This window comes from Orycteropus afer, unplaced genomic scaffold (assembly GCF_000298275.1).
Source record: "Orycteropus afer afer isolate SDZICR_OR568_19922 unplaced genomic scaffold, OryAfe1.0 scaffold00059, whole genome shotgun sequence".
Classification (NCBI taxonomy): Eukaryota; Metazoa; Chordata; class Mammalia; order Tubulidentata; family Orycteropodidae; genus Orycteropus; species Orycteropus afer.
Window position 1 is genome coordinate 8,817,258 of NW_006921646.1, and position 15,182 is coordinate 8,832,439.

The following is a 15,182-nucleotide window of genomic DNA, read 5'->3' on the forward strand; positions in this document are numbered from 1 at the left end:
AGTAGATTGCCCCATCTTCCTTCCGAGGAGTGGCTGGTGGGTTTGAACCGCCAGCCTTCTGGTTAGCAGTCAAGTGCCTTAGGCACTATGCTAGCCAAATGAGACAGACTGCATGCAAGGAGATGGATTGTTTGAACGCTGTTGCACTCTTTTTACCTTTTCTTTGAGTCCATTGGAACCCTGGGTATTATGGAGAATAACAATGAATCAAAATTGAACAGTAAGTTCTTCTCAAAAAAAAAAAAAAAAAAAAATCCTAAAATCACATTGTTCAATAATCGATGAAATTAATCGAGCAATGCACTTTTGTTCCAACACATTTTTATTTTGAAAGGGAATTTTTTTAGCTCTTAATACACTTACAAGGAACAAAGGCTTCACTTTGTTGTCGATTTTTCCTTGATATGTTTTGTGTTGTACTCCCATAATGATATTCCAATCTGGCATAGAAATCATTTTGCCATTTTACTCATGAATGAAAAGTAAATGAAGACACGCAGAGCTGTGAATTATATTCGTTTGCAAAATACAAGGGAAACCACAAAATTAAACTAATGGTTAAAAGGCTATCATACTAAGCCAGACTGTTTTCTACTTGTACATTCATTATTGAATCTAAACAAGTTTCTCCAGTCAGCAGTGAACAAACACATGTCACCACTGGCAGTTACACCTAAACTTTTGGAAGTTTTGTATTTAAACTCGTTCCGAAAGCACAGGCTATTTGGACTACTGGCTGCATATGTACCAGGTGTAAATCAAATGAAACCTTACTTACTGCCACTTGTTATCAGCCTCCAACTAGCCCTCTGACCCTATTAGCAGAGGGCTGTGGGCTCAGCATGGTTACCTGAGGAGGTTTCCTAAAGTCACAGGGCATCACAACTATAACTCAATTCGCTATAGATAACTAAACGGCAGAGATGATTGCTTCCAGGATGCTAGACCCTAGCTTCCTGCTTGGAATCAGGGGCTGAATTGGACGCCGGCTGGAAAGAAAATGTCAAAGCCACGCATTAGTGCTGACACCTACGGCACAACACGCTAGGTCCAGCCCGCGAAAAGGTAGGCGTCTACTCCGGGCGCCTGCGTCCGAGGTTGGGGGGGGGGGGGGTTGGTCTGTGTGCAGTCACGTGGTGGAGCAGGGGCCTCTCCTTGCGTGGGGGCGGGGCCTCTGCCGTTGCTTCAGAGAGGCCAAGGTGGTGGGAGAGAACTAAAGTCCTGGGGGTGCGGCCCCCTGTATCTCACCTGAGGGTGGCTGGACTGGGGCCCGGGGCTCGTGGGCCTCGTTTTCCACAACAGGAACCGTTTTAGCCAGCCCGGGGCTGCTTCCGTTTTCTCTTCCGAGGTTTGCGGGCTCTGCTCTGAGGTGTTGGGTCCGGCTGCCAGCCCGGCCCGTTTTCTGGCGGCCCGGAATTCTGCTAATCGCTGTTCCATGGGGCGCGCCCCTCTCCTCGCACACCCGGGGGCGCGCGTGCTCGCGGGACACCTTCCTTCCACTTTGCCCAGAGCCGGACGGGCGTACGCCTGCGCGGCGGCAACTTTTGGCTGCGCGTGCGCACTGCTGTGGCCCGCGTCCAGCGTCTTTCAGTGTTTTGTGTTCTGTGGTTGTGACGTCCAGCCGGGCAAATCAGTACTAGTAATAATCTCCTCAGTCGCACATGGACACGCATCCACATCTTCATGGTGTAGTTAAATATCTAAAGCATAAAGTGTTCCATTGTTTCTCTGGCGTTTGGAGGGAATCTCGTTCTAAGGGCTCTGGTCACCAACAGTTAAGAGCTTCCTTGGCTATTGAACTTACATAGGGCACTAAAGCTGAGTATCAAATTGGGAACGTGATCGTAGGGTATGGAAGAAGGCCCATGATCTCTGAGACGTTCTGGTGATAGAAGGAAGACGTCCGATTTTCCTCTTGTCAAGGCATGCCAACTATAGGTACTTGGAGGGTGGCTCTCCCACTGCTTACGTATCAGGCTCTTCAGACCTCTATCACTGGTCTTACCATACTGGAAATTACCTGTTAATGTGTTTATATAGGTCAGAAACGTTTTAAACACTTAAAAAAAAAAAAATCGGTGCAACTTAACAATAAAATGCACAAATCTTAAGTGTATGGCTCAATAGAATTGTACATATATGTACACCAATATAACAAAGACCTAGATAAGAACATTTCCGATATCCCAAGGGCTTTCTTGAACTCCCTACCAATCAGTAACTGCCCAAAAGGTCACCACCATTCAATCCAGGTCAAAAAACCAACCATCCAAAACCATTGTCATCCAGTTCATTCCAACTCATATAGTGACCCTATAGGACAGAATAGAACTGCCCGCAGTGTTTCCAAGGCTGTAAAATCTTTAGGGAAGTAGACTGGCTCATCTTTCTCCCACAAATTCCAACTAACAGTGACCCTATAGGACAGTGTAGAACTGCCCCATGAGGTTTCCAAGGCTGTGATCTTTAGAGAAGCAGACTGTCTCATCTTTCTCCTGTGGAGAGTCTGAAACCACTGACGTTTTGGTTAGCAGCCAAGTGCCTTAACTACTATGCCACCAGTGTTCTTCCTTGCCACTAGCAGTATTCAGAGGGTGACTGACTTGTCAGGGATGTTGTGGAGGGGATTTCTGAACTCAAGAGGGATGATTACTAAGTCCCTTTCAACTGGAGAATATTATGTTTCAATCCAATAAGAGGTAACTAGAGTGGGAGACTGGAGCACTTAGGGTATTAGGATTAGAAAGTGTAGCAGAAAGTAAGGGTGCACTGCCCATATCCCCTCAGACCTCGCTGTTGCTGTATGTGCTGATATCTTGTTTGTAGGAGAATTTAAGGCTTTCTCTAGCTGCAGAAGTGTGTTAACTAGTGTGGGAGCAGGTTAATAGTGATCGGGAATTATTGCCGTAAAAAGTAGCCTTCAGTCAGTTTCAGATGGTTGGTAGATAAATACCTCCGTTCCTTCTCTTCTCATGGAGGATGACTCACTCTGAGATGTGTCTCCTTGGTGTCTTCAGCAGGACTGAGCCTCTTTCCCACAGCAGTACCTTCTCATTAGTGCACACTATATCACCTTTCTTCATTTTCCTGCTCCCCTACAAGTGCTCCCTGGAATCATTTCCCCAGTCAACCTCTTACATTAAAACCTTTATCTCAGGATCTACTTCCAAGAGAATCTAAGCTAAGACAGAGGGTCTATGTTCTTGCTAATGGAAAAGGAAGTAAACTAGAGGGCTGGTTTTTGTATTTGACATTTGTTAGGTCCTTATATTGAGGTTATAAGTGAAACAGGACATTAGACTGGGAATGCAAATAAAGAAGCTAAGTAAAGAGAAAAGAAGGGAAGGAAGGACCATGGTGCTTGAATTGAGGCAGCCTGTTCTTGACAACTTCTGGGAAGGTGATTTACTCACACTTGATGTTGAACTCTGTGGAGAACTTTAGAGATCTTTTAGTCAGCACATGTTGATTGAACAGTTGCTATATGCCAAGCCATGAAGATGCAGAGGTGAATAAAATACAGCCCTAACCCTTAGGAGTTTAAGGTCTAACTGGGGGAGAAGGGAGGAGGTAGACTCATTAACAGACAATTACAGTGCAGAGGAAAGTGCCCTATGGTGCAATAGTTAAACACTTGGCTGCTGATGGAGAGATTGGTGGTTCCAACCCACTCAGCAGCTCTGCAGGAGAAAGACCTGGTGATCTGCTCCTGTAAAGATGGCAGCCCAGAGACTCCTATGGGGCAGTACTACTCTGCCACATAGAGTTGTTATGAGTCAGAATCTACTCAACAGCAACTAACAACAGAGATCTGAGGGAACAGAGGACGAGCATTAACTCGGGTTGGGAAGCAGTGTGATTTCTTCAAATTTAAATATAGCAGAACTAAGTCCCAGAGAGGAAAAGCTGATGAGATTATATAATTCCAGGCCATGGCTGCAGACAATAAACATTTCAGGGGACAGTCCCATTCTTTACAGTATTACTTTGCATTTGCATTGGAAGGTATTTGCTGCACACTTCCTTCCTCTACCTGCTCTTGGCTTGGTGGTCCCACTGCTTTTGTATGGCAGCTACTGCTAATATGCACTTTGCATTTTCATGTACCCCCCAACTATTGGGGTTTTGTGTGCCAAAAGAGAGTCCAGCAGTCTCTGCTGATTTCTCTCCATCAGCCCTGCCCAAACACTGATGCTTCCTCAGTGTCCGCTTTTGTGTCTCCTTAAGTCCTTTAACATCCAAAATCTCAAGTGGTGACCGTTTTCCACCTATCTGACTTCCATCACTTCCAAGTTCTGTTGTGCTTAGCTCTGATGCTCAGAGAAGTGCCTCTTGTGGCTCTCAGGACAGATAATCAGACAGTGTCTGCAGAGTTACAGCAAAAATACTCTATATGTAAATCCCATCCCCAAATCCTCCTTAAAACTATTTGAAACTATTTGGAGAAGAATCTCTTTGCAAGTTGAGAATACTAATAAAGAAAGCAAAAGGCATTGTGTGCTTCAGATGAGCCTACTTCTCCACATGTATGTATGAAAGTAAGTTGGAAAAAAGGAAAACTTTTGCCCTTTAAAGTCCTTGGAAGAAATTAGCTGTTTTACTCCAAATATATATGCACACACCTGGAGCAGGGTGTTTCCTGACTCTTGACAAATTCAGCTACTCAACTTCCTTCCTAGGAACTGTCTCAGCTCTTGTGGTTTTTTTTTCCCAACCATTGACCGTCCAGAGTCTTGCTAAAATACCAGGATCTGGACCCAAATGGACCCATCTTTCATCCTAATAGCATTAGCTGCTGCTGAAGTTCAGAGACAAAACTGGCCCCGTCTACATGACTTAGAATCAGGAATGCTGCGCAATAGCCTTGACCCCTGATTCTCTGCTCTGTTGTTGCCTTCTTGGTTATTAGTCATGTCAGTGTTCAAAACACTACCATAATGATACCGCTTCGGAAACCCAAGGACGGGTCGCTATGAGTCAGATCCGACTCGAAGGCAGTGCACTTTTGTTGTTGTTGTTGTTTAGTGAGGTGGGCATGATACAGGGGAAGTGAGATTTTTCCTACCCAACATTCGTCCTCTTTCTAACTTGTGTGTTACTTTTTCTACATTTGTTTCCTATGAGAAAAAAAAACAAACTCACAGCTATTTGAGTTGGATCTGACTCATGTGGAAAGAGGTTTCCTATCTCTGAGTTCATCCCTTAAAACATTTTTTTTTTTTTAAAGCGGGGGACCAGGTTTGCTGGTCCGATACAGCCTGGTGGAACCACTGAGACTATGGCCCCTAGCTGCCCTTCAGGTCTGGAATTGAACCCACACCTGTGGCTTCCGGCCAAACAGAAGACAGGCATAAGAGTTGAACATTTACCTGAGGTAGATACACTCCTTGGAGAGAACAATCATGGGAGAAAGAAGGGCTGCCTATGCACAGGGAGACAGCTTAAGGGGCAGATGTCCATGGAGGGATGGACACTGGGAAGAGGTAACTATGGGGAGGAAGTGAGAGGGAAGCTGTTGCATTGTGGTAAACTGTGGTCAATGTCATGAGACAAAGTATATGTAAACTGCTGTATGGAAAGTGAGTTTGCTCTGTAAATCTTCACCCAAGTCACAATTTAAAAAAAAAAAAAAAAAAAAAACTTTTTTTTTTTAATCTTGAGGATCAATTGTATAATCATCATCAACAACAAATTCTTGTTGAGCTTCTAATAATAGCTGACCTTTGTGAAGTGTTCAATACATGCCGGGCACTGTACTAACACTTGAAAACTTTTATGTACTTTACTTTTTTTCAACAAGCCTTCAGGAAGGCACTTGGAGAGAGATTAAGTAATTCAATGTCACACCTAAGCAACTAGCAGGGCCAGGAATTGAACCCAGGGAATCTGACTCCAGAGCCCATGTCTCCACTACTCTGCCTCCTTCTATATGCAAGCCACTTTCTTTCTTTTTTATTGTGATTTGGGTGAAAATTTACCCCACCCACATACCTCGATCTCATTACTTATCACTGTTCCATTCTTACATGATTCTCTAGTTACACGAAGCTATTATTTCCCATCATCCCAGTTATTTCCTGCCTCTGTACCTTTGCACATCCCTCCTCCTTCACCTGACTCTGTGCTACACATCTTACATACTTGGCTTACATATCACCTTTTCTAGGAAATCTCAGGACTTGCTCCCCAGGTAGAGTTTACACCAAGTACATCCTGTGTCACAGCCCTTATCCACCTATATTACAACAATTGGTTTGCTGGTTGGTAGGATATGGTTTCAGATTTTGGAATAGAGACTCAAAAGTAATAGTGGCTTGAATAGTATAAAAGTTTATTTTCCCCTCCAGGCATCATGTGAGAGTGTGATGGTGTAAGAATCCCTTCTATCTTATTGCTGTGCCATTCCTAGGGTGTTGACCTGTATAGTGTAATTTGCCTCACAACCACATTGGCTTTCCAACATGCTTTAATCCCAAAGCATGCTGACCAACAGGTTATACTTCCTCCATTAATGAAGCTAAGCTCATTGCAGGTTTGGGAGGGAGATGTGAAAGAAGTAAGAGAAGTTCAAGATATATTGCACTTGAATAAATGAACTGATCTAGTTAGGCCTGGTGAGGAGTGGGAGGATGATGCGAGATGAGATCATTAAGACTGGGTCTGAGTGTGCAGGGCCTGAACATTATAAATGCATTTGATTGTGACGTTAACTATCATTGTTAGATTGTGTCATCTCTTAGGCACATACTTCAAAATCACTGCCTCTGAGATGGGAATCACTTTCAAGCGCCTCTGATGGACTTGTCAAAATCTTCCTTACTTCATTTTTGAGAAACTGGGCCAGATCTCTCAGAGGGAAGTGGAATAGAGAAGTTACTGCTCAAGGAATCACTAATACATCAGAGTCCCATGGACCTGAGCTATCCAACTTCTGAGCTATTTCCAAACCTGACAAAACCAGAATCACCTGGCACTTTAATAAAAATGAAACAGGATCTTGATTCTCTCCTTGGTCCCCTGAATCTCCAGGTTGGGGCCCACAGATCTATCTATATATTTTTTAAAATTGTCCCAGTGATTCTGATAATGGTCTGGGTACCTTTGAACTTAAGAGACCCATCTCCACTCTTGGAATTATTCTAACTGCAGGTTCACCAACTGAAGTCTTTTTTCTTTCATGGTGGAAGAAATTTTCTTTATTTGGGCCCATGGAAGGGTGATTCTTGTTTAACATTCTCTCTGCGTCTCTAAGTCCTGGGTTATTGCAAAGTCCAAAGCACTCTGGACCTTCTCCAAGCCTTCTGAGTGACAAATTCATTCTCTAGAAACTTAAATGCAGAGCTAAACAATTCAAAGGTTTGTTTAACCACAAACTCAGTCACTGTACATCTTGTAAAGAGGTTTAGAAAAATCATTGGACCTGAAAATTCAAGTGGACCCCTGATAGAGATTTCTCCTTAGATTTGACCAACCATCTCCCATGATTCCCATCTCACTAATCCTCTAGATCAAACTTTCTGTCTTTAGAAAATTGCACAGACAGGGACTAAGCCCAATGGTAATAGAAGAAGATTTATTTAGTGTCTTTATGAGCCGTGTGCTTTCTATATATCATCTCATGTAAATTCTTTTAACAACTGGGCATATTAGCATTTCATTCCAAATTTGTGAATGAAGAATCACCCTCAGAAAAGGAGCAGAACTGGAATTCAAACCTAGATCTGTTTGAGTTCAAATTTTGAGTTATTTCATCTCCCCATGATGTATGTGTATGTTTGTACAGGGTTTGGAGGAGACAGGGTGCAGGTGGGAAGAAGACAAGGAATTGAGATGGAGAAAAAAAGAGCACTTCCTTATTGGGGTCTGCTGCTTATTTTCCATTCTCACACACACACACCTTTTCATGTCAATAGCTGCCTTTGATGCTCCAAGGAAAGCTTTAGCAGAGAAAGTTGAGCTCCTTCTGCAGAAAATAACTGCATGATTTCAGAGCCTCAGTGGACCCACAAGTATCATTTCTAGCTAATCACACATGCGCCAGACAGTTATGATATACAACAGATGATTAGCACATTCAGCTGATTCCCTTGAAGACAATTCACCATATTTACTGGAAGGCACTTTTATTCAAGATGGTTCCCTTTTCCTACATTTCCTTCCTTTGCTGATTCACCGAGTATTGTGCCTAAATCATTTGGCTTTTCTAATTTAGTGGAACTGAATGGGGAAAAGATGGGCAGGTTTGGCTCATGAGAGGTATAGTCAGGGCACTCTTTGGGATGAGGAGCATTCAAAATTTAAGGTACCTGAAGGAGTGATAACCATGGCATTTGGTTCAAGGCTTTCTTTGGAGATGGAGTTCATCTCCCCAAATGCTATTATTTGCTGGTAGAAGTATACTAGATCCCCTTGTCCTGCAGCAATTAGAGTGAAGTCTCCTGTGGCAGGCTAGGTCCTCCAGAGCTTTAATTGGTTTTAATGCAGAGTGGCTTCAAATAATTCAGTCTTCTACAGGCTAATCTTTAGTTTCCCAGAACAGATTGAATTTTTCAGAAATGAGCCATTTAGAGAACTCTTCTCACTCAGCCCCAAATTTGTGGCATATCTTTTCAGAAAAGAGAGGCCAGAGTGAGGGTGGGGTGTAGTGGGAAGCTGACTGTGGCTGTTCTGTGATTCCAATTTTTTCTCCAGTCTGGGCAATCTCATTCTTATCCCCCAAACCTGATCAATCAACTCGGGATAATGTGCATTCACAAAAACCATTCTATTCCTATACCACTTAGAGGGCCAGGTGATGTAAAAATAATGTCAGGTAAGTGCAACTGTGTTGACCAGGTGCCATGGTATGAGTTCTGTCCCTGGCCCTACAACCAAATAGCTCAGTTTTCTCATCTGTCAGTTGGACTCAATGCTTTCTGAAGACTCTTAAATAGACTGAAAAAGATGTTTTTGGTTTGTTTTCTTTCAACTAAATCCAGTTCATTATTCTAAACAGAATTGCCCAGTCTCTTCTAATGACTTTTTGTGCCAGGTAAATATTTTTGTGGGGGTGGATGGATTGTAGGTTGTTGAAAAGCATCTATGGTTTCTACCCTCTATATGCCAGTAAAATGCCAGTACCAAGTCATGACAACAAGAAAAATCTTTTCAAACATTTCCAAATGTCCATTGTGGTGGGGACATGGGCTCTTGTTTGAGAACCACATTTAATAGCTCCCGTTGTCTACCGACAATACATTAATTAAATATTTAATACTATATTTTGAGTACTTACTAGGACTAAAGATAAATGAGACTTAGTCCCTTCCTTCAAGGAACTCATAGTCTAGTTGGAAAGATGGATGAACAGACAATTACAATATAGTATGATACATATAATGACCGAGGGAGATGCAGGGGGAAAGAAGGGGGGAAAGACATTGAAGGGAAAAGTAAAGGGATATCAAAAAGCATTCTGGAGAAATTAATGGCTAAATGGAACATTAAAATATGGGTAGAAATTAGCCAGGCATTGCCAGCTGAGGGAACAGCATGAGAAAAGGCATAGTGGTAAGAATAACAGTTCATTCCCATGAAGTTCTTTGAATTGGGGAGTGATGAGGATGAGTCCTTCAGGAGCAAAGAGACACCTTTCTTCCCCCCACCAAAAAAAAAAAAAAAAAAATCATGGCTGTGTATGGTCTCTTCTAACATTCATTTCAAGGGAAGCAATTCAGAGCCCTAAAGATCTCTAGGCCAGTGTTCTGCTGAGGCACCACTAGAATGTTACCGTTGTGTAGCTCTCCAGGGTACTGAATTGAATCCCTCTGAACCCCCTCTAATCACCACCTAGGCCCTACCTGTCTAGGACCCTGCCTGTTCCTGACTCTGACTCTTGCCTGTGCCTACTGGCAATGCCATACAGTGAAAAGGGGATAGGTTAAAAACCTAAATGTCCCAAACTAAGGGATAAATTATTATTATTATAAATGATAAGTTATGGTACATTCTTATGAAAGAATATTACACAGTGTTTTGGTTGCCTTATATTTCTGTTTTTAATTTATTTCTTTACATGTTTTCTGATATATCCAATAAACATATATATATAGTTTTTTACTCTAAAAAAAATCTTTAAAATAGTAATGAATTTTAGCATTAGAATTATACTGGGGTATGAATCCTATCTCTGCCACTTAGTAGCTACCAGACCTTGGGTCAGTTAATTTAATCTCTCTGGTCATTGTTTGTTTACTCAGCTGGAAAATGAAAAAAAAAAAAAGGAGAAACAATTTATAATTCCCCAAATGCCTACCATGAAGGCCTCTATAGATAGTAAATGAGCTAATGTATGGACATTTACTACTATGTTGCCTAAAATGCTTGCTTGTTCTTTCCTACTCCTCTCTTGAATGCTTAGTTTTCTACAACAGGTATGCAAGAGCATACCTTCTGTTCACAAAAGTGGCAACAGGTCTTATAGGGGTGGACTGATGGTACCCTTTCCACCTCCCATTCTTGAAGCCCTCCTTAGAGACAGAGCTCTGGAATAGGACTGCCTCTGAGTTATAATACTTATCTTATTTCCACACTGGGCTCCCAGTGCATTAGCATTCAGACCCTTACCTTCATGGCAGGTGTGGTAGTTCAGTTTGTATGTCAACTTGGCTGGGCCTGGTTGAGTGGCTGGGCAGCTAGTGGTAGTTATTCCTCATGATGAGACTGGCAATCAACTCCATGGTGAGATCTACCACAAGCAGCTGAGTAGCTGCCTTTGAGATGTGGTCTGTTTCCTGTATATAAGGAGAAGCCTTGGGGATAGTCTCTAGCTTATGGCACCTTGAGCCCTGTATATAGCTGTGTCATTGTTCAGTAGCCTGCCATGCTCTGCTGACCTTGGGACTCAAAATGGACTTGAATTAATGGCCTGCTGTATGATTTGGTAATATTGGGACTGTGCCTTTTCAGTTGTCAACCTTGGACTTGACGGCCTCAGCAACCAGCAGCTGTCTGAGTGAAGAAAAGCCTCTGCTTCAGTGGGCCAGGAACTGGAGGCAGAGCTGAAGCCCAGGCTGAGGGGCTTTCACCCAGCCCCTAGAGCCTGGCACTTTGAACTTGGACTTAAAGCCTCCAAACTGTGAGAGAATAAACCCTGTTTGTTAAGGCCATTCCATTTGTGGTATATTCCTGTCAGAGTGGCACTAGGTAAACAGAATAGCAGGATACTAGAAGGTCACTTCCTGGGTAATCTGACCAGCTAAAGAGTAAATACCTAAAGTATTGGGTATTTTCCCAACAAATAACCCAGAGAGATAACTCTACTTTGAAATGTAAAGTTCATAAGCCCCACCTACCTGCTCAGAACTTCCAATTAGATTTTTAGCTTTCCATTCATTATCATGGCAGCATCATGATAAATAGAGAAAAGATTGAAGTCAAAGATTTCATATTGCTTGGTTCCACAATCAACACCAATGGAAACAGCAGTCAAGACATCAGATGACGTATTGTGCTGGGCAAATCTGCTGCAAAAGACCTCTTTAAAATGCTGAAGAGCTAAGATGTCTCTTTGAAGACTAAGGTGTGACTAACCCAAGCCATAGTATTTTCAATTACATCATATGTGTGTAAGAGCTGGACAATGAATAAGGAAGACCGACTGTTCTGGTTACCTAGTGCCACTCTGACAAGAATAAACCATAAATGGGATGGCTGTAACAAACAGGAGTTTATTCTCTTACAGTTTGGAGGCTTTAAGTCCAAGTTCAAAGTGTCAGGCTCTAGGGACTGGGTAAAAGGCTCTTAACCTTGGGGTCCAGCTCTGCCTCCTGCTCCCGGCACACTGGAGTTAGAGGCATTTCTTCACTCAGACAGCTGCTGGCTGCTGAGGCTGCCAACCCCAAAGTTGACAAGTAAAAAGGCACAGTCCCGATGTTACCACACCACATGGCAGGCCAGTAATTCAACCAGGCCCAGCCAAGTTGACACACAAACATACTACCACACCAACTAAGAGTTGATGCTTTTGAGTTGTGGTGTTGCCGAAAAAAAATGAAAGTACCATGGATTACCAGAAGAATGAACAAATCTGTCCTGGAGGAACTGCAGCCAGAATGCTCCTTGGAAGTGAGAGTAGCCAGACTTCATCTCACATACTTTGGTCATGCTGTCAGAAGGGACCATTCCCTGGAGAAGGATATCATGCTTGGTAAAGTGGCAGGTTAGCAACCAAAAAGGGGAAGGCCCTCAACGAGAAGGACTGACACCATGGCTGTCATGATGGGCTCAAGTGTAGTAAGGATTGTGAAGCTGGCACAGGACCAGGCAGTGTTTCGTTCTGTTGGACACAGCATAGCTATGAGTCAGAGCTGACTTGACGGCACCTAACAACAACAACAATATGCATAACAACAACAACAATATGCATTATCATGAGCAGACATTCAAATTGTACATCTAAGGAAAGGCTCTAGATGGCAGGAAGAGATTTTTGTTTTTTAAAAAAGCAGAAAACAAATAAACAAGAATAAAAGCAATTTGGAGGAAACAAACTACTCATGGAAAATGAAATTTCTCAAATAAATTCTGATTAATATCCTTGGAGAAGTAAAAGAAAACCTTTCCTGAAACAATAACAGGATGTTATAAAATAACAACACTTAAGAAACATAAAATACTCTTAAAAACGAGAAACCTGACAGAAGAAATTAAAAAAAAAAAAAAAACCCTCTTAACTGGGTAGGAAGATAATATTAAAGAAATCTCTTCTCAGCCCCATCTCCCAAAAGGAAGCAAAAATACAGAGAAGGAAAGTAGAAGACAACATATTAAAAAGAACAGAGGATCAGTCATGAAGGTCTAGCATTAGAATAATGCCACTTCTAAAAAGAGAGAACAGAAAAAATGGGGAAGGGAAGGTAATTATCATAGAAATATTGCAAGGAATTTCTCAGAGAGAAAGGGCTATGTGGTAGATAAGGTTGTGTGTCAATTTGGCTGGTCCTGGTTGAGTGGCTGGGAAGTTAGTAGTAGTTATTCCCCGTGATGAGACTGGCAGTCAGCTCCATGGTGGGATCTACCACAAGCAGCTGAGTAGCTGCTTTAGGGATGTGGTCTGCTTCCCGTATATAAGAAACAGCTTTGAGAATGGTCTCTAGTTTATGGCATGCTTGAATGCTGCATGTAGCCGAGTTGTTGTTCAGCAGCCTGCTGATCCTATGCTCTGCCAATCTTGGGGCTTTCAATGGACTTGAATTAGTGGCCTGCTGTGTGGTTTGGTAACATTGGGACTGCTGTGTGCCTTTTTACTTGTCAACCTTGGGTTTGTGAGCCTCAGCAGCCAGCAGCTCTCTGAGTGAAGAAACAGCCTCCAGCTTCAGTGGGGCAGGAGCAGGAGGCAAAGCTGAAGCCCAAGGTTGAGGGGCTTTCCCCTAGTGCCTAGAGCCTGGCACTTTGAACTTGGACTTAAAGCCTCCAAACTGTAAGAGAATAAACTGTTGTTTGTTAAAGCCATACCATTTGTCGTATGTTCTTGTCAGAGCAGCACTAGGTAACCAAAAGCGCCAAGCCTAATGAATGGGGGAAAAAAAATCCTCATAAGGCACATGTATCATGAAATTTCAGATCAGTGAAAACAGAAAAAAATTATACATGCTACCAGAGAGAGAGAGAAAAAAAAAAAGAGAAAGAGAGAAAGAAAGCAGGCAAACATATACACACCAAAAGCATGGAATCAGAATGGCATCAAATTTCTCAACAGTAATATTGGAAACAAGAAGACAATGGAGAAAAATATCTTTAAAATACTGAAGAAAAGAAATGAATCTTCATCTGGAATTCTATATCCAGCCCAACGGTGAGTCAAGTATAATAGAGTAAAAGCATTTCTACATGGTCTAACGATTATGCACCATCTAAATAAATTTACCTTGCCTGCACCCTTCCTCCAGACCTCTGGTGGTATAGTGGTTAAAGCATTTGGCAGCTAACCAGAAGGTTGGTGGTTTAAACCCACCAGTGGCTCTGTGAAAGAAAGATGAGGCAATATGCTTACATAAAGACTTACAGCCTTGGAAACCTGATGGGGGGTTGCTATGAGTTGGAATCAACTTGATGGCAATGAGTTTTGTTTTTGTTTTGCACCCTTCCTTGGGAAATTGATAGAACTACTTACAAAACTACTACAGAAAACAGTAAACTTAGAAAGAGGAAGAAATTGAATGCAGAAAACATGAGTTCTAATACCAGAAAGGGGTGAAAAATGGGCAAGAGGATGGAAAATGGTATTCTCAGATTGATATCTATGTACCAGGCATAGAGGACAACCAGTTCAGATCAGAGCAGTCTGCTTCAGAAGATAAATATGTTGAAAGCTGTCATCACCAGGATCTCCACTGCAACTGACTTTTTTTTTTTTTAACCTGATAACAGAATTCCTGGGTGAGCCTGGCTGAAGTTCTTATTTGTACTTGTTTTACGTGAGGTTGCTTCTTTTACTGTTATAGCCTGCTTCCTGGATCGGCTAGGAAGTCTCATTTTACTGCACAGAAGTTACCTGCTTTGATCTACTTCTGAAGCTAAAGCTGGGCTACGTGAAGCAGAAAATCCTGAGCAGTTCATGCTCTGGGCCACACTTCTTATGGACACCAATGCTTTCCCCCACTACAGCCCCACCTAATGCCCAACTCTGGTGCACTCCCTTGTTTTCCAAGACACCCTTAACCCTGTTCACCTACTTCCCCAGAAGAGACTCTTGTAACCTTAAGGAAGCTGAAACCAAACTGTGACCGAGAGACTCTTATCTTTCTTCTGGATGCCTTCATCAAACAGGGGCAACCCTCACCTTTCATTCTCAGCTAGATTTTGCTTCTTCTTAATCCACATTTTTTAGGAATATATGTTGTTGTTGTCCATTGCTGTAACTTGGCTCCAACTTGTGGTGGCCTCATGTATAACAGAACAAAATGTCACCTGGTCCTGTGCCATCTTCATGATTATTGATATTAAGAATATATACCTAGATGATAACACTATAAAGAAAACCAAGAGGGTGATTAACACAAAAGTCAGATAGTGGTTACCTCTGGGTGGAGGTTGGAAGTTTTATTCAGAGAGGAGCATGTGGGAGGCTTCTAAGGTACTGGTTCCTGTTCTATTTCTTGTATTTTAAACTTGTTATATATGTATTATACTTCATATTCTAC

At 42.3% G+C, this 15,182-nt stretch overlaps 1 protein-coding gene across 1 annotated transcript in view; it reads right to left on the reverse strand.

Annotated features, from left to right (window-relative positions):
- Nucleotides 1–1,437, reverse strand: part of SAYSD1 (SAYSVFN motif domain containing 1) — a 10,078-nt gene extending 8,641 nt beyond the window's left edge. Inside the window, exon 1 of the mRNA XM_007939422.1 lies at nt 1,249–1,437. Within this exon, the coding sequence (XP_007937613.1) occupies nt 1,249–1,437 (189 nt within the window). The remainder of the gene's footprint in view (nt 1–1,248) is intronic.
- Nucleotides 1,438–15,182: the final 13,745 nt, after the last annotated feature.